The sequence below is a fragment of the Mustela putorius genome, unplaced genomic scaffold (genome assembly GCF_011764305.1).
Source record: "Mustela putorius furo isolate JIRA1106 unplaced genomic scaffold, ASM1176430v1.1 tig00000831_pilon_pilon_pilon, whole genome shotgun sequence".
NCBI lineage: Eukaryota > Metazoa > Chordata > Mammalia > Carnivora > Mustelidae > Mustela > Mustela putorius.
The window spans coordinates 4,578,620-4,601,927 of NW_025421490.1; the positions used below are offsets into that span (position 1 = coordinate 4,578,620).

At 45.2% G+C, this 23,308-nt stretch overlaps 1 protein-coding gene across 3 annotated transcripts in view; it reads left to right on the forward strand.

Moving 5' to 3' along the window:
• The window catches only part of E2F3 (E2F transcription factor 3), a 76,486-nt gene extending 56,690 nt beyond the window's left edge, over nucleotides 1-19,796 (forward strand). For 2 of the 3 annotated variants that reach the window (XM_045085084.1, XM_004761266.3), the window contains exons 2-7: nucleotides 7,464-7,575; nucleotides 8,796-8,997; nucleotides 10,405-10,563; nucleotides 13,378-13,492; nucleotides 14,824-14,959; nucleotides 16,094-19,796. In XM_045085084.1, coding sequence (XP_044941019.1) covers nucleotides 7,464-7,575; nucleotides 8,796-8,997; nucleotides 10,405-10,563; nucleotides 13,378-13,492; nucleotides 14,824-14,959; nucleotides 16,094-16,356 — 987 coding nt within the window. In that variant the 3' untranslated portion in view covers nucleotides 16,357-19,796. Of the gene's footprint in view, nucleotides 1-7,463; nucleotides 7,576-8,777; nucleotides 8,998-10,404; nucleotides 10,564-13,377; nucleotides 13,493-14,823; nucleotides 14,960-16,093 lie in introns of all 3 variants that reach the window. The other variant, XM_045085083.1, reaches the window with a different exon arrangement.
• Nucleotides 19,797-23,308: the final 3,512 nt, after the last annotated feature.

Here is a 23,308-nt window from a genome sequence, read left to right on the forward strand (position 1 = left end):
GCGGCACGGAAGGGACTGACGATGTGGCTCCTTCTTCACCCAAACCCCTCCCTACCCACCAGTACCCCTGACCAGGGGCCCTACACATCTCTGCACCTCTGCGCATTCATGGACCCGGACTCCCACTCCCTTCTGTGCAGTACAGAGCCCCTTGCCTCCCTGGTCGTGGTTCAAGCTCCACCCCCTCTAACTGCCCTCTCCAGACCTCCACCCTCTTGTCCGTCCAGGCCCCCAGCCGCGGGCTCCTTGCTGTCCAAACCATGCGTTTCCCGTTCCTGGTTGGGTGCCGTCCCTTACGGCAGGGGCCACCATATCGCCTTTTACACTCAATTATCTGCCTGTGCAGGGCTTGGTACACAGCAGGCACTTAATAAACATTGAGTTCAGGGGCGCCTGGGTGGCTCAGGGGGTTAAAGCCTCTGCCTTCAGCTCAGGTCATGATCTCAGGGTCCTGGGATCGAGCCCCGCATCGGGCTCTCTGCTCGTCAGGGAGCCTGCTTCCCTTCCTCTCTCTCTCTCTGCCTGCCTCTCTGCCTACTTGTGATCTCTGTCAAATAAAAATAAATAAAATTTATAAAATTAAAAAAGAAACATTGAATTCCTATGTAGGACCTGGAAGCTTTGTTGTCCTGTCTTAAAATCCTCCTGCCCTAACCTACCGACCTAATGACCAGAATCCAAGGAAGATTCAGCTTGGTCTGGTGGTCTGGTCTGGAGCTGGATGGAGAGTCTGTCCTTTGGGTTGTTTCACTAATGAAACTAACCTGACCCTCATTTTTTTATCTAATTTCCATCTTCGGTATCTCCTCTTCCTCTGTTCAAAATGCCCTGTCTCGTCTTTGGCCGTGAGATGGAATGTATCGTAGATCCTGTTCTTTCCCTTGCTGGGATCTCTTATGAACTGGGGTAAAGAGAGTTTATTTTAGGGCTCAGTTTGTGAACTACAGCAGGCTATGCCTTTTTCTCGATTTAATTTTTTTCCCTATGGTTCGGTCTAATGGTAGATAAGAACCCCACTTCCCTCCCCATCATGAGCCTAGGATGCCTTTCTGATAGTGTATCCATCCCATTTCTGCTGAGAACTCATACCCATACCTACTGAATGATACATAAGATTTTCAACAGCCTAAAGAACAAACCAGCATCTTTCTTTTGTCTAACCTCAAATAGCAAATGGAAGTGATTTTTGTCTTGTGATGCGAGTAACCCGCACACAAAAGCAAAACCACTGTAATCCTATCACCCCAAGATTATTACTCTTAAGTTGTTTGCTATATATCCTTTGATATCCATTCTTTCTATGCATATAATATCCCCACAAAAATAAAATTTTACTACTCACACCTACTTTTCTTTTAAACTTATATATAGATGTACGTCATTATTAATTGCATAACATTCCGTTATATAAATGTACAATAACTTAGTGAATTTTTCTCCTGTAATTGGGTGTTCATGTTGGACATATGTGGCAAAACATAAAAATATTCAAGAAACTGGCTGTGCTGTTTTTAATAGACCCTAGAACCAACATAAATGTTCTCCGAATATACTCCGAAGAGCTAAGTTGCTAGTTTAGAAGGTATAACTTTAAAATGTACACATTGCTTTGTAAAATACAATCAAATATGATAGAACTATAAACTATGAAATCATTACCCTGTATTTAATTTTATTTCTCAGAGATAACCTCCATTAACATGTGATGTGGATCTTTCCAGACTTTCTTCCTCTCTGGGTACTTGGAAATATTTAGAGCAAAGTGTATGTTTTATCGTTTTTCTTGCCCTTATAAAATCCCATTTTATGTATCCTTCTGCAACTTTAATTTTTCCCCTTTGCACTTCTTGAAAACCTTTCCAAATAGGTAGAGCTTAATCTCCAGCATATGTATATGTGTACAGACACATACATGTCTGCATAGACACATGCATTACAACATACATGCCAGCCTCGCAGGTGAGTAATGGCAGAGCATTGTGATTTACCTGCCAAGTGGCTGTGGGAATTTATTGCTTGGTTCATTCAAAATAGATACGTAAATCCAACTGCGTGCATGCCCAGTGCAAGGCTACTTAAGACCTGAGCTCATGGTCCATTGAGGAAACCAGGAGCATATATGTGAGTTATGATGGCAAAATGAGGCCCTGGCGCCCTGAAAATTGCTATGGCAACAGAGGAGGGACCTTTCCATCAGTCCAGAGAAGGCATGGGCTCCAATCCTGGTGTCTGTGACTTCACGGAGACATTAGGTACATCCTTACCTTCTCTTCCTCGGTGCAAGGTGGATATGGTAATAATTACCCCCAAATGCTTCATGAATGCCTACTGGGAAAATGTAGTCATTTCTAGAAAAGCGTCGGGTGTCCGTTAGTGTTTGGTTAGGTAAACAAATCATGGTGCACTAATTAATCCAGTATTCTGTAGCTATGAAAAATAAAGTCATTCTGTGTACCGATAGGTCAAACTTGAAGATGTATGAAGAGTAATGTGTGGTTTACTATCATTTGTGTACAATTTCTTTATAGGTTGCAGTGGTATACACCTATATACATACTTGTAATTCTGTAGTCTGTCTAAAAGGATATCAAGGGGGGAGGGGCCCCTGGGTGACTCCATTGTTTGAGCGTCTGCCTCTTGATTTCACGTCAGGTCATGACCTCAGGGTCGCAGGATCGAGCCCTGCATCAGGCTCCCTGCCCAGTGGGGAGTCTGATTCTTCTTCTCCCTCTGTGCCTTCCCCAACCTGTGTGTTCACTCTCTCTTTCAAATAAATAAAATCTTTTAAAAACAAATAAAAGGTTATCGAAGGAACTGAACAGTCTTACCTTCGAAAAAGGGAGCAGAACCAGGAGCAGGGAGAGAGACGTGCATTTCTCATAAGCACATTTGCGCTCTTTGAATTTCCTCGTGTGTTTATTGTGTAAAGGAGCGTTCTTAAAAATTACGAAACAAGTAAAAGTCTATGTTTATCATAGAGTAAGGTGGCATCCGTTTAGTGAAACTTTTCAAATATTCTTATGTGGCAGGTTTTCACAGTCATTCCGTAAAGCTGTTGTAGGCATCAACCTTGGAGTATGTGTATTTACTGACCGTGGGATCTCGGAAAAGTTCCTTAAGCGCTCTAAACCTCCACCTTCTCCTGTAGGATAGGAAATAATAATAACAACTACTTTCTGGGGATGTGTGAAAATGAGATCGCATGATGAGATGCAATGAATGGTGCGTGACAATGTGTCGTCCTCAGCCGTTCCTCGTGTTCTAGCTAATGCTGGCAGGGCTGGCTCTTGAAGGACAAGGGGTTGCAAATGGCCGTGATCTAACTCAGTCTTCTTCTGCAAGAAAGGGAATGTGTTGGTTCGCACAAATGGAAGTCTTGCCTGCTTCTGGGCATGGCTCTATCTAGCACCTCCCTCGAAGGTACTGGGACTCAGTCTCTCTCCATCTCTTTGCTTCCACGTTGGTTCATTACCCTGGTGGCTCCAGGCTTACATCCTACCAACTCCCCGTGACAAGAACCCACCGTTTCTAACCAAAGTCCCCGCACTGGCCAATTCTCCTGCCTTGGTCGTAGGTGCATTAGCCAAGGCGTAGGCACTTTAGCCAAGGGACTGAATGCAGTGATTGGTGGGCCCAGATTGCAGTCCTCTCCTTTGAGCCCCTGCTGGGAAGGGTCAGGCTAAGATGTTGATCATCAGGGTTTTTGCTTGTCAGGCCGAGAGACAAAGAAACCACCTGAACCAAGGACTGTGGAGAAGTTTCTTCCCCAAAGGGAACAATAGGGGCCAGGCTGGCAGAAACTGGATGTTCCCCCTCACGGCCCACCGCTTGGCTGCCTGACAGTTATTCCTATTATTTTTATATATACATTTTCAGAAATTTAACAGTACAACTGTTCATTACAATAGCACGTCATCTCCGTTTGGGCTGAGGTTCTCAAATTAGCACATGGTTCCTTTATAATAAAAGCCACCCCTGATAATGCCTCAGGAACATAGCAGTGGGGGTGACCCACGGCACAGCCCTCCTGTCCAGCCTCTACTCTCAGCGAGGACCCGATAGCTTGGCCTTCTGCTGAGCACCAGGTAGATGCGTCGCTTTACCAGTGGGGGCCCGGATATGAAGGTCTCTTTATAAACGGAGTAACTCCCAGTTCAGGGAAATGGTCACCCTAAGCAAACAAACATCTCTCTCTGACTGAGAGAGATTTCCATCTGCCCTGGTGTGAGCAGAGACGACCTGGACTGCTTAAAACCTCCCATCCAGTTTTTTGGGTTTTTTAACCAGACGTGCATGCTTGCCTTTCTGAAGGTAAGCGTTGACATAACGCTGCTCCGTCAGAGACCACAGTGTTTGGCCCCTTCCCAAGAGAGAGCCCAGTTACTGTGCCCGTCCGTCCCCAGGTCTGGGAGCGACAGGTAGTAAGTACTGTGTGTTCCTCTCAAAGCCGTTCAGCCCCTGCCACTGCACCCTGGACGAAGGCTCACGGGATAGCCTACCAGAAGCGTCCAGTGGGAGAAGGAGATGACACAGTGATCACCTCCCAAAGCACGCCCTGTCTCCTGCACGGCAGTAAATTCCAGGCGCTGGGAGACTTGGTGGGATGATGACTGTTGGTGCAGCCCATAGGAACGCCTCAATCTCTACCCCCCAGGAGGATTTGCTGGGGCTGCTCTCCCTCCGCCGCTCATTTCTTGCTGTAGACATAGGGGCTTGGTGATTGATTCCCTCAGAGGCTGAGCTATCTTAGACCTTTGCCTTCTGGACTTAAGGATTCTCTGGCAGTAGAATTGCCTTCAAGATTTTGTAGATTTTCTACCTAGTATTTAGATCAGATCAACTATCCAAAGGCACACAACCTGCCTAGTCCTGGTCCTTGAAGTTGGACCTCTGTTTCTTAGCAACAGATCTCCAGGAATTTCCCCAGCCTACAGTTTACGGCTTCCATAGGCCTTTGCCTCAAAGCAATTTGGAACAATAGCCTAGATGGGAAGACAAAAGTAATGTGCCCCCAGGCGGCCAGCCTGTGGGTGGTTCTTTCTTGCCAGTGTTCGGAGAGGTAATATAGACTTTGAGACTTCAGGGCCCCCAAGAGTTCTAGGTCCCAAGCTCTTCCCACTCGGCTTCTTTCCAGGGCCCTTCACCTGGAGGGAATCCAGCTCTGTATCTCTCAGATTGCTTTCAATGGAGAGAAAAGGCCTCCATAGCGAAGCTGTTCCCCTCTGACTTCCAGGCAAGCTTCAAATGAGGTCTCTTGTGGGTAATTTCCTGAAGGCCCCAGAAATGACCCACCCACTCTGCCGCTCCCCGTCGCACCAGGGCTCAGCCTGACTCCGCCCGTCCCACAGGCTGGCGCTTGCAACACCACACTTCCATTTCCCTAACTCGAAGAGCTTTAAGCAAAAAGGAGATGTTATGGGCTAATGCAACGGAGAAATCTGAGGCAAAGACCAATCGTGGCCCCTAGCATATGACCTTGATTCAGACTTTTGAAGGACAGACTCAGACCCTCTCTCTCCATTTCTCCACTCCACTGGCCCCTGGGGGCTCTCCATTCTCCATGGCTTCTGGCTGATGTCAGCCTTCCAGGGAAGGCACAACACCTCCTTGCCAGGAGTTCCAGAAAAATCCCTGGGGTTGGCCTTTTTTTAACCCCACTTTGGTCATATACAGCTCACCGTGGTCATTTTCCAGGGGGGCGGGGGGCGGGGGGGGTCAGCCAGGCCGGGGTCTCGTCGGGGCACAACGCACTTGGGCTAGCACCGGGGAGGACTGCTCCCCCAAAACAATCAGGGAGATTTTGCCTCATCAAGAGGGCATGTTTGGTGGCCAACCGTCACAACAGGCTCACACAAGGATTTGACCGAATATTTGGGAAGGGAAAATGATGTTAAGAAGTCTGCCAGATGTCATTCCTAGGCCTTCAGAGTGAAGTTCAGCCCAGCATTGCCCAACAGAAAAAAGGCAAGCCACGGGGTAAAAATTATATACATAGATAGATAGAATAATAATTGTCATACTATCTGATTTAACCATATTTCATAAAGCCAAAATGGTATCATTTTAACATGTAATCTGTGTAAAAATGACTAGTGAGATCCTTTACCCTTTCCTGTGCTGAGTTTTCGACCTCCAGCGTGTATTTCCTTCTTCAAGCACATGCTGTGGCGGGGGGGGCACACGCGGCTGGGGACTGGTGGAGAGAACAGAGCAAGATTCGCCGGTAACTTTCTCTAGAGAGGCTGTGTCTCTGTCCTCAGCTGATAAGTTATCCCTCCGTTTCCATGTCATGAGGGGTTAAGTTGAAATTGTGCGTGCCCTCCCGAGAAGAACGTGGCCATGCCGGGTGTCTAGTCGGTGGCCCTCCTGTCCAAACACCCATCCCACCGTTCGGTTAGTTAGTCCACAACAGTTACTTAATGATCTGTCTCCTCTCAAGGACTCTACAGGCTAGGGAGGCAGACGCACTTACCCATCTTGCTTTACCTCTGTTCCCTAAGCCCAGTGCCCAGTCCACAGACACTAAATCGATATCTTTTAAGTAAAATTAAATTAGATGAAAAACGTGGATGAAGGGGTGCCTGGGTGGCTCAGTCGGTTAAGCGTCCGACTCTTGATTTCAGTTCAGGTCATGATCTCAGGGTCTGAGATCAAGCCCCATGGGGGGCTCCATGCCAGGCATGGAGGCTGTTTAAAATTCTCTCCCTCTGCCCAGCCCCTCCCTAAAATAAAAGAAAAAACTGAATGAAGACTCCTCATTTGCCTGGTTTGATGACAAAATTGGAGACAGGAATACTAGTGGAAACCCAAGATTGAGCATTTGCGTTTTTGTTATTCTGATGAATGACCATTTGCAGTCTGTGACTAGCTGTGTTACTGTTTAATCACTCTTTCTTCAAACATAAATATATGTATAGAGAGAGAGTGATTGAATACCTACAGAAACCCAGGCTCCTTGCCAAACCCTAGGTATACAAAGATAAATTGGAAACAGTCCCTGCCTTAAAGGAAATGAGAAACAGATAAGTAAAATAACCCTTCTATCCAATAGGTGTTATAATACACAGAAACACAGTGTTTGGGGGGAGCATAAGGAAGGAGATCCAACCCAGATCAGAGATGAGTGAAGGTCAGCAGCGGAGTGTCACAAGGGAAAAGCGAATTTACGTTCCAGGGTGCCTGCTGTGGTCTGACTGTCTCACCCCACGCCTGGCACATAGTGTTGAATCAGTGAAGGGGGAAAGCAGAGTGGCCCATGACCTAACCCTAAAGGACCAGAGGAGGGATCCGTCTGAGCCTAGACGGGTAATCCCTTGCAGGTGAAGAGCGTTTTGGCGCCAGCGCAGACCTGGAGCCAGCAGCTGGCCAGCAGCCCGTTTGGCTGGTCTGGGTCCCCCCGGCAGCCCCACTGCTTGTGATCGCCCACACGACCGGTGATGAATGATTGCACTTTCCCGTTGCAGGCAAAGCGAAGGCTGGAGCTCGGAGAAAGCGGTCACCAGTACCTCGCAGATGGCTTAAAAACCCCCAAGGGCAAAGGAAGAGCCGCCCTGCGAAGTCCAGATAGTCCAAAAAGTAAGGATCCATTTGGTCTCGTACTCTCCTTGGTGTGGGCTTCCTACCTTTCAAAGCTGCTGGCTGCGAGGGTGCCAAGGTGGGGATAATTGTGGCACGTTGTGTCCTTTTCCACTTCTCTCTCTGTTCCCATCCAGAAAATAACCGAGTATCTGCAGACACCCCACAGACACTGCAGGGTCCCTTCGGTCCATGAATACTGACTCGGGAGGAGGCCTTTTTAAATGTGTGCAGTGTCATTTTTCAGCTCGGAATACAAGCTCCCTGGCACCATTCTATAATCAAATTTAATTTTAACTTCTCTTCATGGACATCACTTTGGAGACCGGGCTCCCTGGGCGTAGAATTGTGCCAAGGTCAGTCAGGTCTGCGCCCGCCTCGTCCTCGGGCTCCGCACAGGGCGCTGTCAGAATGGACCAAAACCCAACCATGGCAGCTTGTTTTCCTTTCCACTGATTGTTTCTTTGACGAGAGAGAGAGAAGTAGGTTGGAAACAACGAAATAGCCCTTTAAGTCTCTGGTGTTTAATGGAGATGCTAAATTAGCATCTCCCCTTTCCTGGAGTTTACGAATCGGGCCTTCCCAAACCCTGTGCAATGAACACCTGCCCAGCAGCTTAAATATGGTATTGAATGAGGACCTAACATGCAGGAGGGACAGGGCGAGTCGATGGAAAGGCTGGTTGGGTATTCTTCATTGACATGAATGCCGGTGCCCAGGTTCCAGACTCACACAGACCATGGACCCTGCAGAGCTGGTTGCGGGGGGTTAGGCTGAGCCCCTCCCACCGCCCCCATCATGAAAATGAAATGCAGGAGAGATTCGCAGCCCAGGCCCTCGTGGGTTGGGCTCTTCACATGCTGGTGTTCAGAGACCATAGCACGGTTTCATTCGTTCAACAGATAATGTTGAGGCCTGCCTTGTGCGGGACCCAGGGAGGAGGGTGAGGCCAAGTCGGAGCTCCTGGGAACATCACAGCACAACGCTTTCATCCAACGGGAATTCGTACTGTCCCTTTCTTTTCTAATAAAGCCATTTCATAGCTTTCTGTAACTTACCGAGAACACTGGCCGTGGCTTTGCTTGGATGCTAATCCTTGGGCTGCAGCGGGAAACAGGGCTCGCCTACCTGCGGAGAAACCCTTCATTTCTTTACCTTTCCCCCTATCCCCCCCACCCGCTCGGCTTTTGTTTTTCTTTAAGCTCCAAAATCTCCCTCAGAAAAAACACGGTATGACACATCCCTTGGTCTGCTCACCAAGAAGTTCATTCAGCTGCTGAGCCAGTCCCCCGACGGGGTCTTGGATTTAAACAAGGCGGCGGAGGTGCTGAAGGTGCAGAAGAGAAGAATCTACGACATCACCAACGTGCTAGAAGGCATCCACCTCATCAAGAAGAAGTCGAAGAACAACGTGCAGTGGATGTGAGTACGAGCCACGGCCCCGGGCCCGGGCGCCACGTTCACACCCGCGCTGCTTCCGCAGGCTCCTCCCCGCTGCCCCTGAGCCCCCAGCCGAAGTCCAAGGGCTCTTTGCCCTTTAGATGCAGTCGGAGACATTGGGTTGGCCTCAGGCAAGGGGGTCCCTGCCCACTCCATGAAGGTGCTGTTCCTCTGCACCCAGGAGGCCGCGTGTGCTCACGTGTGTCATCTGAAGGATGCTGGCCCGTGTCTGCGGCTCGTCTCTAACAGGGGTTTGGAAATGAACCACAGCTCAGTATGAACACGGCCGTGTAGCTGTCCCATGGCCACGTATCCTCATCCGTGGCTCTAACGGCGGGTCAGCTCGCTTTCTGTGTAAAAATAGAGGCAAGACTTAGAGGCCTCAGTCCCTCCTGGAGCACAGGGATGATAACACATGTCCCCTGTCCACCGACACGTGTGACTCAGCGTATGGTTAGTCTCGTTTGTGAATTGCGGACGGAGCACTCATGTGGCCGGTATTTTAGGAGGAACGATGAAGGCATTGAGGGAAGGAACAAATCTGTTATAGGCTGGCTTTGAGAAAAGACTCCCTCAAACATGATTTGAGTGCAGGGAACGTTTTGTCCTTTTAAGGAATTTTGTGACAATTCAAGTGACCCATTTTGGCCTGTGGTTTAGAGACACCTGTTGGGTAGTGGTCTTTGTTCAGTGTACAGTGCACACATCTGTTCCCTTCACCTCCTTTTCCCTTTCCGTGGTTGCTAGAAGACCCGCAGGAACTACCTAGGTCTTTTGTGCTTCCCGAATGATATTCTGTTGAGTTTGAACCAGTCCTCTCTTCTTTCACATTTTTCTCTCTCTCAATATCTCTTTATCCTTTTTCTCCACCCGTTGTTTCTCTTTCCTCCCGGGAGGCATGTGGCAGGCAGGGGCTCCTCCTTTTGCCCTTTGAAGTTGAGCCTTCCGAAAAAAACGGCCTCCTGGAGGACAGAAACCTGGGAATTACAGTGTTGGCGGTTTATTGGGTTTTCTTGCCCTCCACTTAATTTCTGTAGTGTGAGAGGTGAAAGACTGTGTGGACAAAAAGTAAATACAAAAGTATAAATGTTCTGATGTTAACACTCGGCTAATAAGTGTGTCCTCCTGTGTCAAGGGGGCACATCTTACTCAAAAGGACATTTCTAGGGCGGGGTGCCTGGGTGGCTCAGTGGGTTAAAGCCTCCGCCTTTGGCTCAGGGTCCTGGGATCGAGCTACCTACTTGTGATCTCTCTCTGTCAAATAAATAAATAAAATCTTTATTTTTAAAAAAAAAAAAAAAAAAAGGACCATTTCTCGCTGCCCCTCCCCCGCACGCTCTCCCCCTTGGCCCCTGAGCAGTTACGAAGAGTCTGTGTTTGGGTTCCCAGGGGCTGCAGTCTGTCTGAAGATGGGGGCATGCTGGCCCAGTGTCAAGGCCTGTCCAAGGAAGTGACTGAGCTCAGCCAGGAAGAGAAGAAATTAGATGAACTGATCCAAAGCTGCACCCTGGACCTCCAACTGCTAACCGAAGACTCAGAGAACCAAAGATATCCTTTGTGCACCTGTTCCTTGGGGGTTAGTGCCTTCTAGAACACAGCCAGTGTTGACAGGCTGACTCTTCTGCACAGGTAGAATTTTACTCTGGTTAACGCGTGTTCTTCACGTGTGGTTGGGGACATACGGATACACACAGCGCGCCGGGCGGCACTGTTCTAAGATAGATAAGGTGTCAGCGTTAACATTAATGACAACAACCAGCAGCTCCCTCTCTGCCTCCCCAGATTTCTGGTGGGCGTTCACTGTCACTGTTGGGGTTCTCACATTCTATTTTCTTTTCATCAGATATTGGAGCAATAGGAATTTGTTGAATCTGTCTGAGCTATAGCTGAAGGAACGAAGAGCCTAGAAAAATCATTCTGTAGCCTCTACCCGTGTGTTAATGCTGATGCTCAACACCAGAAACTGATTTCTGAATCACACGCCCTCCCACCCTCGATGCCTGAGGCGTCTCGGTCTATCCATCCATTTACAGACATTGGTCCTTAGAAATCGTTTTAAAAGCCAGTTCTTGTCAACTGGCTGACAATCTGTTGGCCGTCACAGGAAAACTCGCTCTCAGCATCTCACTCCCCACAAAAAGGGAGAAAGATGACTTCGTCGCGTTGACAAGAAGTTTTTGCAGTATTCCCAGTTACGCGTAGAAGATGAAGCCCGTATTTTAAGAAACCTCACCTCTTAAGTTGTGTCCCCCCCCTTCTGATTGTTCCACATTACCTTTTATGTCTGAGAGGCTTTCCCTTGGAGGGTAGGGGGACATTTATTGTTCAGTTGAGGCTGTTTTTTGAAACCGCGATTACTCATTTTCTGTCGACCACAGGATTGATCTTGCCCACTGATAATTAGTGAGGTAGAGAAGAGGTGTGGTGATTTGAACCCCCAGTGGCAGCCAGAGTGGGCTTATGAGGGAAGAAACAAGAATAGATCTAGTTGAGCTGTTTCATTCACCCTTTAGCTGGGAGCCCCGTGGAGGACAAGACAGGGTGGTTACATGTGATTGGCAGCTCTCTGGAATGTGCAGCTTACAACCTCGTTGACAACATCAGCTTCCTCTGGGGCCTTTGTTGCAGACACTGAAAGCTTCCTTGCGGGGAGCTGCTAACCCAAAAAAGCAAATTCAGGACGGAGCCACAGTGGAAGTACTTTTAAGTTTGTAAGATTAGAAAACGTGTTTGCACAATTTATTTCAATTCGCCATTCGGTTCCGAATGTGGTACAGCTTGTTCACAAATGTGTTGAAATTTTCCTTCCTGCAGGATGTTGAGTAACTTGTAGATGAGTTTTTATTTTAATAAGTACTTGTCACGTAGCTTTTTGACAGTGGACTTGTGGGGTAGGTACCTGGTTATCAGTTTTTCCATGTTCTCAGTGAAAACTCAGAACTATCAAGTCTCATGAAGACAACAGTTGGCTTCCTTGACGAGGTACATGGTGACCTAAGACCCAGACTCTTGCCTGAGCTGTCCTGTCAAGCTCAGTGCTAAATTTGCTGTCGTCTCAACCATTAAGACTTAAGGAAGACAATCTGTGATAGATGTCCCTAGAAATACATATAGATTTGGGGTGAATGTGCTTTTTTTCTGCACAGTAGGCTCCTAGCTTCCTTCAATTTCTAATTAAAAGCCACTGTTCTAAGAGAAGCATTTCCTTCTAACTCTCTAAACCCTATTTCTGTATGAAATTTGTTAGATCACAGACTCAATTTTCTAATATTATATTACCTGCAGAAAGGCCTTCATTGAGTCATGTGATTTGCTGTTTTATCCTAGGCATTTTTTGTGTGCTAACATAAAAAACACAACAGGCTAAAGACATTGTACGTTATTTATGTCACTCCGTGTCCCTTATAGAAGAGAGCTATGTGACTCTTATAAGAGAGCTATGTGAACTCCTTTAGTGCCAAGTAAAAACTCGTCTCTCCAGGCAAGCTTGCATGAATACTCTTTATCATGTAGTTAAGTACCATAGCCTTTCATGATATCCTCTTAGGCTCAGCCACCAGGACACTTAAAAGAATTGTTCAGCGCCCAGAAGTCATGACCAAGGGTAGGGAAATACTCTTTCACTCTCGTTTCCTGCAACAGTGTTTCTCAAATTAATTCAGGTTGCAGAGCATTTAGAAGCTGCTTTCCCTCCTTGTGAACACTGAAATAGTGATAGTGATATTGTAGAAAGGATAACTTTTTTCTAACAGAAATGATGACTTTCTTATCAATAGGAAGTATGCAATCACAACTAGCCCAAGTGCCCTTAAGAAAACAAGCTGTCTGCCTGACCGTCTTCTGAGTTCTTCCACCTCTTTATCTGTTGGCTACTCATGTGTTCATGTGCATGGCTACTGACGTTTGCTAACAGTCGAGCAGCAGACAGAAGTTACCAGAGTTCCAAAAATTATATGGGCAAAGAGAGCTTAATTTTTTTTTTTTCCTATAAATTGGGATCTGCCATCTTTCAACTTGAGTGACAGAACACTTCACCAAAGTTCACTGAATGTCCGTGCTCCAGAGGAACCCGGCTAGGAAATCCCCACCAAACTGGGTCTGGGTTTTCTTCTGATAATTTAACTATTCTGTTTCCATGTTTAACATTCTCCATCACCATGGGCTTTTAGAAATGAGTAGGAGAACGCTATGGATTTGTCTTGTTGTTTTGAGTATCAGAAAAGGTTTGCGAGAGATCCCGTGTGTCTAAAGATCGAGACAGAGAGACCAGTATATTCTTACGAGTCATAAAATACTTGAAAATTTTTCCATGCATCTGTTCTGTCAGTCTTCTAAATGGTTACATTCCTTAACACTCACTACGTTAGCTTACGTTACATATCAAGATATTCGAAAAATTAGTGGCCTTAAAGACCAAACTGTTATAGTTGTCAAAGCCCCTCCAGAAACAAGACTTGAAGTGCCTGAGCCAATAGAGGTAAGGAGATAACGTCTTTGTCCATCTGCAGAGATCTTTTTGGAGTGCCCGAAGTTAAAGAATCATTGACATGTGGTCAAAGTATGCATTCTCCTGACACTCGATAGTTCTTTCCCATCCCTTTTACCTAACTGGAATTTCAAAAATATTTCAACTGCTCAGTACATATCGAGTGTCTCAAAAGTCTAATATTAACATCGTGGGGCCTTGAACGCAGGGTATGGTGCCCTGTCCCTCTAGTACTTTTTCTTTCTCAACATTTGGTATCTGGAGGTTCTGACTGATTTCAACCATTGGGGAATTTCATGTTGATTGCCTTGGATTTGTTCCCCACCAGGAATAGAGACATAAATGTTTTAAGGTATCTCCCTAACTTTAATTAAAAAAAAAAAGTATCTCCCTAACTTATCTTAGCACATTTTAAGAATTTATCTTTTAAAACATGTTTACTTTTAAGAAATCACATGTGACTTTGGCTGAATGGGTAGACAAGAATACTATAAGAAAGTAGGGAGCATATTTTTGTCATTAGTCTCTGATAATCTTTGCTAATATACGCCTGGACCCTAACTATAAGATAAAGAAATGTAGCAGAAAGAAAATGCATAGAAAATAAAAAGAGAGTGAGCGTCACAAGCTCCCATCTAGGGTAGAGTTCTCACCTAAATGATAATAATAGAACTATGACCCAGATGAAGGAGAATTTTAGTAGTTAGTGTGCTGCATCCTCTTATTAAACACTGCTCCTAGCACTTAATACTCTTCATCCAGTGGTTATTAAAGTTCACATAAAAATGCCCTGCCGTAAAGGGATAGCAATATGGAAATACCGCCTTTGAAATACTTGAAGGATCTTTTCATAGTTTGCATAGAAGGAATATATTTGAAGAACACAGTTCACCTCCTCTTGGGCAGGGGTCCCCAAACTTTATCTTTAAAGGGCCAGAGAGTAAATATTTTTGGCTTTGTGAGCCATAACTCTGTTGGTTCTACTCAATTGCACAACTTTGCCATTGGAGCCCAAGAGAAAAAACAAAAAACAAAAACAGCCAGAGGCAATCCGGAAACAGTGGGAAAGGGCATGATTCTCTGCCAATAAAACTTTATTTACAAAGCCAGCTGATGGACTGGATTGGGCCCTCGGGCTGCAATTTGTTGGCCCCTCCTCTAGAGGATGACAGTCATCACCTGATGGGGGGAGAGGGGGGAAGAGGCCACCGGGGAAGAAGCAAAATGAACAATGAAAAGTACCCTCACTTCCCATTTCTGGATGAAAATTACTATAGCTCTCATGTCTCAGTTTGAACTTTTCTCACTTGTTCTGTCGATAGAGCCTACAAATACATTTGGCAAGTACCCAAGGGCCCATTGAGGTTTATTTGTGTCCAGAAGAGACAGAAACACACAGTCCAATGAAAACAAACAACCAAGACCACAATGGGAATATCCCGAAACCCCCTTCCAAAGGTAAAAATTCCACTTTTGTCATTTGGAAAGTATATTAATGAAGGTGACCGGAAGGATCCGGTGCCGGAACCACATGCCTAGGCAAGAACCAAAAACTTCTGCTATTTAGCGCTATTAAGGTAACTTTTTTTTTTCTTTTCAAAGGCAGTCTGAGTAGTTACAGAATCAAATCATGGTCTTGAGCCAATGACTCCTCCGCCCACAGACGGAGTCCCTCAGGCTTTCGCTATGGGCAGAAATCGCTTCCCTTACAGTGTTTTGGAAAGCCCGCTGGGGTGCCGAGTAAAGCTGTGAGCTGTCTGAATGAATCATCAGTTACACTTGGCCACACACCTTCGCCTGATGCCTCTGAGATCATGTTAGCAAAAAGGAAAGAGTTTGGAGCCAAGAGCCTTTTGTCAAAGAAGTTGAACTTGATTTCCGCTCCTCTCCTCAATCCCACCCCTGGGGTGATGGGGACAGGCTACGGGAGGAAGACCCCGGGAGTATCTTAAGTTCTCCCCCGTTTTCCACTTTCAGACTGGGGTTATGTCTTCAGCCTTTCCCGTTACTGTCTCCCAATATAGCCGCAAGAATTGGAGCGATTTAAGTGACTCGGGTCTGATTTGTAACACTGAGCACTGTGATTGCCACGGCAGCTCAGATGGTAAAACGAAAGATCACCTTTTTTTGCCACAGACATTCAAAGTGGTGATGTCTTATTACGTGCATTTTTAAGAAGTATCTTTAAAGAGGTTATTTGTTAAAAAAAAGACTAAGTGAAAATCCATTGAATCCCTACGAGGAAGCCAGCTTTTCAGCATGTATGTTTTGTTTTGTTTTGTTTTCCTTTAAATATTGACCAGCTGATAGCCGAGAGAAGTGTTTGAACTTGTTAGCCTCTAATCTTTGAAACGATTTGTATTCTTGTTTGCTAACCGTAGGCATCCCAAAAGTTGAGTGAGTTAGACCAGAACAGAGAAAAGTTGTCAGTCACGGTGCATGAGGTGGGCTGGACCACAGTGGTATCTGATTGTCCTTCCAGAAGGTCCTGGCTTTAATAACAGCCCCATGCATAGTCTTCCAACAAGTTGGTGTGATTTGTCTCCTAACTTATTTTTCGGTTTCCTCCAATTTTTTTTTCCCCCCCTTCAGACTTGGCTTCAACCAACTCAGGACATAGCGATTGTTCGATTTCTATGGCCAATCTTTCTCCTTTGGCCTCCCCAGCCAACCTCTTACAGCAGACTGAGGACCAAATTCCTTCCAACCTAGAAGGACCATTTGTGAACTTACTGCCTCCCCTGCTCCAAGAAGACTATCTCCTAAGCCTCGGGGAGGAAGAAGGCATTAGCGATCTCTTTGATGCTTATGATTTGGAGAAGCTCCCGCTTGTGGAAGACTTCATGTGTAGTTGATTATGCTTTGTGTGACCTCCCCTTATAAACCAATATTTTTTTATTATGGAACCAGAACATCTGTCATGCAGTGTTGCCCCTTCCTAACTTCTTCCTCCGAGATAGTATCATGAAGTAAACTACAAACTTCAGAACAAAGCTGACATTTTAATGAATTTAAAAGGGGGGGGGATTGCCTTTTTTTTTTTTTTTTTTTTTTTGGGTTTTTTGTTTTTGTTTTTGTTTTTTTTTGTCTAAACGCACAGTTGCGGGCTCCCTTGGGAAAGCCCTGCTTTGCTCCAGGCTCCAAAAATCTCCTGGATGAGTCAGCAATTGAGAAAATGTGCAATCAGGTGTCTCTCACCCGTATTTTTCTTCCCTCCCTCCCGGATTGGCTTGCTGTGCCTGACGGATGCGCTGTGGAATGGGGTCTGGCCACCTGGCCCACTCAAGAACAGCAATCTTCCTTAATAGCATTTCAAGCCGTGCCTTCTCCGCGGATTGCATGTCTTTGGGGTCTGCTAATATGGAACAGAACGGCAGGAACTGTAAACTTGAAGTCATGCAAAGTATGAAATGGATTTCTTCAGCTCTTCTTAGGAATATTTAAATTACTGTCATAATTCAGTGTAAGCTATGGACCTTGTGTCCTGTAGGAGGTCAAGAGAACCTGCACAGCCTTTCAGACGAAGAACCTCTTTTCTGATATTTGTTGCAGATACAGAAGAACAGTAGAGTTCTGCCACTCGGAAGCTGTTGTGGATTTTCCTGTCTCCATTAACCACTCCCATTCCCCTACCCCCAACGTATTTGTTAGTTTAAAGTTGATTTGTAGCAAATGCTTACTTAGGAGTTTTCTGTGGATTGTTTTCGCCTTTTTATTTTTATTCTTTTTAAATTTTTTTTTTTTTAGCTGCCATTTAAGCATTCCTGTGGCACCCAGCACCATTTCAATTTAATTGTTTACTTTGAAACGGTTTTTGCTAATTCACATTATTTAAGCAGAGACGTAGAGGACCTCTACTGATCAGAGCATCTATACGTGTGTGATCTAAGGTTTAACAGCCTCTGCAAGAAGTGTCACCCCACCTTGCTTCCTTTCCCAGGACGGGAGCTCAGAGCCAGCTGGTCCTGGGGCTCCCTCGCGGACACGGGTGGCCTGTTTGAGAGGAGAACCAGGTCAGATGACATAGCAGTCCCAAGGAGCAGCAGGTGTGGATCCCTCCGTCCTTGGGCTTCCCGGCCCTGTGACTGGGGCAAGGGCTCTCTTACTCTGCACTCAGGGAGACCACTTCTCAGGATGGGGTCAGATGGAGAGGCCTCTGGGGACAAAGATATCCCCACTGTGTCAGTGGCATTTACTTAAAAGCTGGTGAGAACAGGGCACTCCCACTGCATCGGGGGCTGCGATCGTCCTGGCCCAGAACCCATTCCCCTTCCTCTACGAAGGAGTCAGTTGGACCAAGGGAAGTCAATACGCGGAAGGAGAAGCGATAGAAGCCAGGGCGTCTCCTACTTTACTCTTCAGGAACGGTGTCCCCCAGTTGGAGGCTTCGTGTCAGCTGCAAATCCTACCAGTTAGGTCCAAGAATGGCTTTCCCATCGGCCCTGGGGAGGCACCCTTCTCCCGCTGGGCACATGGCATGGAACCTCAGGTCCATTGCTTGGATCCTGAAGACCACGGAAACGAGGGAGTCAGGTGAAAAAAAAAAAACACCTCAAAACGAAAACAGTTAAATTGAAATGCTATGTGCCTGACACTGTAGCACTCAATTCGTGTGTTTAACGGAATCGAAAATAATCCCTTAGGAAAAACACAAAACGAAACAAAAACAAAACAAAACAAACAACCAAACAAAAGACCACGAAAGCCCCAGCCAGTTTACTCAAGGTAGATTTCCACAATATGCAAAGTGGTGGTGGGGTCAAAACGAAGGACACCAGCACTTTAAACTATTTGTGTGGGTATGCGTGGGTGTGTGTTTGGGAAGAAAAACAAAGGTGCACATTATCCTCCTTTTTCTTCTTCGGCCTCCGTCCCCAGCCTCCTCCCTCACACACACTGGCTTTGGTACAAACAGCAGTGTGGTCTGTGATGAAGCTTTGGGGTGGGGGAGGGAGGGGGAGCTTTGTGTCAAGTGCCTACTGGAAATGCACTGTGGGGTTTTTTCCTGTATGGGAAACCATTTATGCCAAGCTTTTCCCCAGTTCCCATATGTATCTCATCTGGTTAGCTGCCTCTGCTTCCAGCTCTGTAACGATTCTCTTCGCCAGCTGCACGAAGCTGACTTGTTTCCAAAGTCTAAAGACTGAGCTCTCACCTGGCTAGGTTGTTGTGTGTTTTGTTGACTTTCTCGTTTCGCCTTTCCGTAATGTAATAATGCCGTATTTATTGTTTTGAAGATGAAAGGAATACTAATAAGTCTTAAGAGTTCCTTCACGCATAAGATTTTTTCCAGTTAGTGGGCTGAGCTTGGTGTCCGTGAATTAGCCGTCCATGCTGTGTTCTGTTCGCATCGCCCATTTTTCCTTTCCGACATAGATTCTGGCACCCAAAGTGGGTTAGTGCTACAGTATTTGTGTTACTTTGAGTACTAAGTATGCAGGTTTTTCTGGTACCATTGAGTTGCTGCTATTAACGCTCACACATGAAATGGCTGAAAGTTACACGTGTGCGAATTATGACTGCGTGAGCCTTACAAAAGAAAAAGTGTACAAAGGGCAACACATGAGCTGTCAAACAGTATTAGGTGTGTGTTCACGTGTACAGATCTGTGCATAGCGATTGTTTTATTTAAGTTGATACGTAGTCTCCTCACACTTTCATTATCTAGCGATTTTGTACAAAAAAAAAAGAGAAAAAAACAGCAATTAATTTGTAAACACTGCCAGAATATTTTCTAGCGGGTTTGTAATTTTTTAAGAGTTGTTCTATTTTGTTTCTGGGTTTTTTTTGTTGTTGTTGTTGTTGTTGTTGTGGTTCTTGTTTCCGTTTTTGTTGTTTAAGTGTAGATCTGTAAATAAAACTGCAGTATTTAAAGCTTTAGCTTTCAGGAAAAAAAGAAAATAAGAACTCAGATGCGTGCATGACAGCCTGCGTGTGAGAGGAGGGATTTGAAGGAACATGGCTTGCAGAGTGAGTCGAGTGGCAATTGTCAGATTGTGGGAATTTCTTTTCCTACGGGGTACGTGATTTTTGTCAAGAGGAAGTATTTCTCCCAAAATTGGGAGTAGGCAAACTACTAATCGGTTTAGCTTTGTGTTGTATGCTAGTTTAAAAAAAAAAAAAGAAAATATGTAATATAATGTAAAAAAAAAAAAGCTTTTATGATGGATTTTGTAAATAGATTTGTTACAGGGTAACCTGTTCTCTAGCTGTGATCTTATCACTTCAGATGGGTGTAATTTGAATAAATTTTGTATGGTAAAGGATCAATAAAATGATTTTTTTTAAGAGTTCAGACTTGTAAACGGCTTTTCTTAATGGTATCTTACGTTCCTGCATTAACTTCATTCTTAAAGACGTGCTTCAGCATGGAGAAAGGTGGCCTCAAAGCCTGAGAACACACCTGTATGTGGGACTTGAGGAACAGTGCCCGGACATTTGCCAAGCACCTGCGGTGTGCCCGGCCCTTGGGGAAATGGAAGAAGTCACCACGTCTCTGATCAGCAGCAAAAACCACTTTCAGATACAGAAGGATTTTTACTCTCCGTGGCAAGTCCAGTTTTATTTTTCATAACGAGTTACGAAGCCAAGACATTTTAATTCTCACGATGGGTAATTAACCACTCTTGTCCTGGATTCCATGTTCCGGGAAATGCCACCTCTGAGCAGGCTGGGATCTTTGGATGGCCATCGTGCCCTCTTCACCCTGAGCTCATCCTCTAAAATTCCAGCATATTATATATGGTACGTACACGCGCAAGCCATCAATCAATACGCAAGGGTATAAAGTACGGAAACAAAACCATCCCTGCCCCTCCAACCTATTCACCCCGAAGGAAACCACTATCCTCATCTTCCCTATGCATCTACTTCCAGTCCAGTTTTTTCCAGGCATAGGACTCATGTGTGTGCATGTGTATTTTAACATAAATTGTACCATGTAGACTCCTCCGCAGCTCTTTTTCTTTCTCACTGTAGATTTGGACATCTTTCCATGTTTGCACTTACAGACCATGTTCACGGTCTTCAAAGCCTGTGTAGTGTCCCAGTGATTAAAAATGTATTTAATAATTGATTTCACCCAAGTAATTTTTAAATAAAAGATTTTATGTATTTATTTGAGAGACAGAGAGCACAAGCAGGGAGAGGGGCAGAGGAAGAAGCAGGCTCCTCTCTGAGCAGGGAGCCTGACGTAGGACTCAACCCCAGGACCCTGAGATCATGACCTGAGCCAAAGGTAGAGCCATAGAGCCACCCAGCCCACCCCTAGGTTATTTTCTTTTTGAATTTATTGAATGCTTATATTTTGCCAAGCACTATTTCTTTTTTATGTGGCAAAATACCCATAACATGAAATTTACCATTAGTGACATTCAGTACATTTACAGTCTTGTGCGATGACCACCACTATCTAGTTCCAGAACAATTTCATCATCCCAAAAGGAAACGCATACCCATTACCAAACCCAATACACTTGCACCCAACAAACCACCCCCCGTACCCAGGAATGTTAATCTGCTTTCTTTCAATATGGATTGGCCTATTCTGGATATTTCCTGCAAATGGAATCATAGAATAAATGCCCTTTGGTATTTGCCTTCTTTCATTTAGCATAATGTCCTCAAGGTTCATCCCCGGCCCAGCATGCGTCAGTACTTCATTCTTTTTTTAATGCTTTACTCGTGCTCCATGGTGTGGATAGACCACATTTTGTTTATCCATTCATCAGCTAATGGACGTTTGCATGGTTTCTACCTTTTGGCTATTGAAATGCCAGGTACCATTTTTAAGTGCTTTATACGAGGGCTCTATGTTTTCTTGAAGCATGCATCACTAGCTAATATATCTGTTGTTTCTCTACTTCTAAAATGTCAACTCAGTGAGGAGAGGTACTTCGTGGGGCTTGAACTCACAAACCTGAGATGAAGACCTGAGCTGAAATCAAGAGTCAGATGCTCAATCGACTGAGCCAGCCAGGCAACCCCAAATATTGTTGTAGAGATGGGTTGTACTTGAGACAGTTTGAAGTCAGTCTCAGGAATATTAAGAGATAGGAAATAATAGAGAAGCTCATTGAACTCACTCATTCAGGATCCATTAAGAGAAATCATTAACTCATTGAGTCACTGAAGGATTCTGCAATTACTATATGCCAGGCACTGTTGTAGTTTCTGGAGTCCAAACAGAAGAAGGCACAGGTTCTATCAGCAAGAGGAAGCTTACAGTCTAGTTGGGGCAAGAAGCAAGTTTTAGCTGGAAGTAAATACTGAAGCCCAGATCTTGAATAAGGAATTTTTCTTTCTGAAGCCATATTTGAAAGACTTGGAAGGACAGATGATATAGAGGCAGAAACAGAAATGGAAAGAGGATGTAGCCTTACTACTGGAGAGCTTTACAGAAATGGGAGATTCTGATCCAGGATGGTGTGGGCGCAATTTCCAGCCCTGGACCTCTGCATCCAGATGTGGGAGTGCTTACAGTCCATTGCCCGGGTAAGCATGACTCAAATGTGAATAAACCAGTGGATTCATCTCCTAGAAACTGGGGAGCCTCCATCTAAACCAGGACAACAACCCCGAATCGAGAAGGGAAACAATAAGTGTAAATGGTAGGTCATGCAATGGGACATTTAGTGAGAATTCTCATACAGGCTTTTGAGAATGAATCAGCCAGGAGTCAATCAGAAGTTAAAAAAAAATAATAATAACCTTTGTAGCAGCAGATTGAGATGATCTGTAGAATACACAGAGAAGACTTTCCACGGTGCCCTTAAATCTACGACTTGAAGGCGGAAAGACGAACAGAGCAATTTATTAAAATATTCTAAAGTATTTTCTAACACTAAAAATTACGATTATGCTTTTCATGTGTGTGAAGAGCACTATCTAAAAAGTTCTGGAGTTCCTGATGCTAAAGTGTCTGAGAAGTGCTATGGGAAACAGAAGGGACAAAGTCTCACGTTCTCAGAAATGTGCCTCAGGAACGACATTCGTGCTTCTGTTGGGAGATTTTGCGACTTCGGTATGGACCACATCACGGAATAGGTGGCAGTAGTTGTGAGGGGAAAGAGAGGTTGTGTCTTCTCTTTCCTTCATCACCTTCAGGGACTCTACATACAAGCCAGGACCACAGGAATGGGAATTAGAACCCAGGGAATTAAGAATAACAAAGCCAACCATTAATCAAGCCCTAGTGTTTTGACTCAAGACAAAACCATGTCAACCGGTAATGATGATCACATCACAGAATTTGAGCTGCAAGGCAACCTCCTAAGAAGGAACTGGTTTCATCATGTGACAGTACAGCAATTTATTGTTTTTCATCAGGGGAAAAAAAAAAGTCTCCAGCATCCTAGTCCAAGGCTCTTTCTGCTATGTCCGTAAGGTTTAGTTGCCCCACTCGGGCATGCACAACGGAAACCTGCCTCGTCCAAGTTTTAGCCCTGGAACCATAGGCTGGCTGTCATGGTTAATTCATCATTTTGAATTCACATAGCTTCTGAGATTTCCTCATCCAGATTGTCCACGAGCACTATAATTTCTTCTACTCTTCCACACCACGTTTCAGAGGTGCCTGTTTCTAGATAGGATGTCTTATTTCCCCCTTGAAAGACTCAGACCTCTCTTCCCTTTCTCCACTTTTCAGCTTCAGAAGGACTTAAGACAGTTTTTTCAAATAACCAAAGTCAGGACATTTGCCTCAGCTAACACCTAAACTATATTGTATGTCTTATGCCTGAATCATCCTCAGTGTTGTACAGAGCTTTATAGTTTACAGAGTATTTTCCTATACCTCATCTAGTTCAT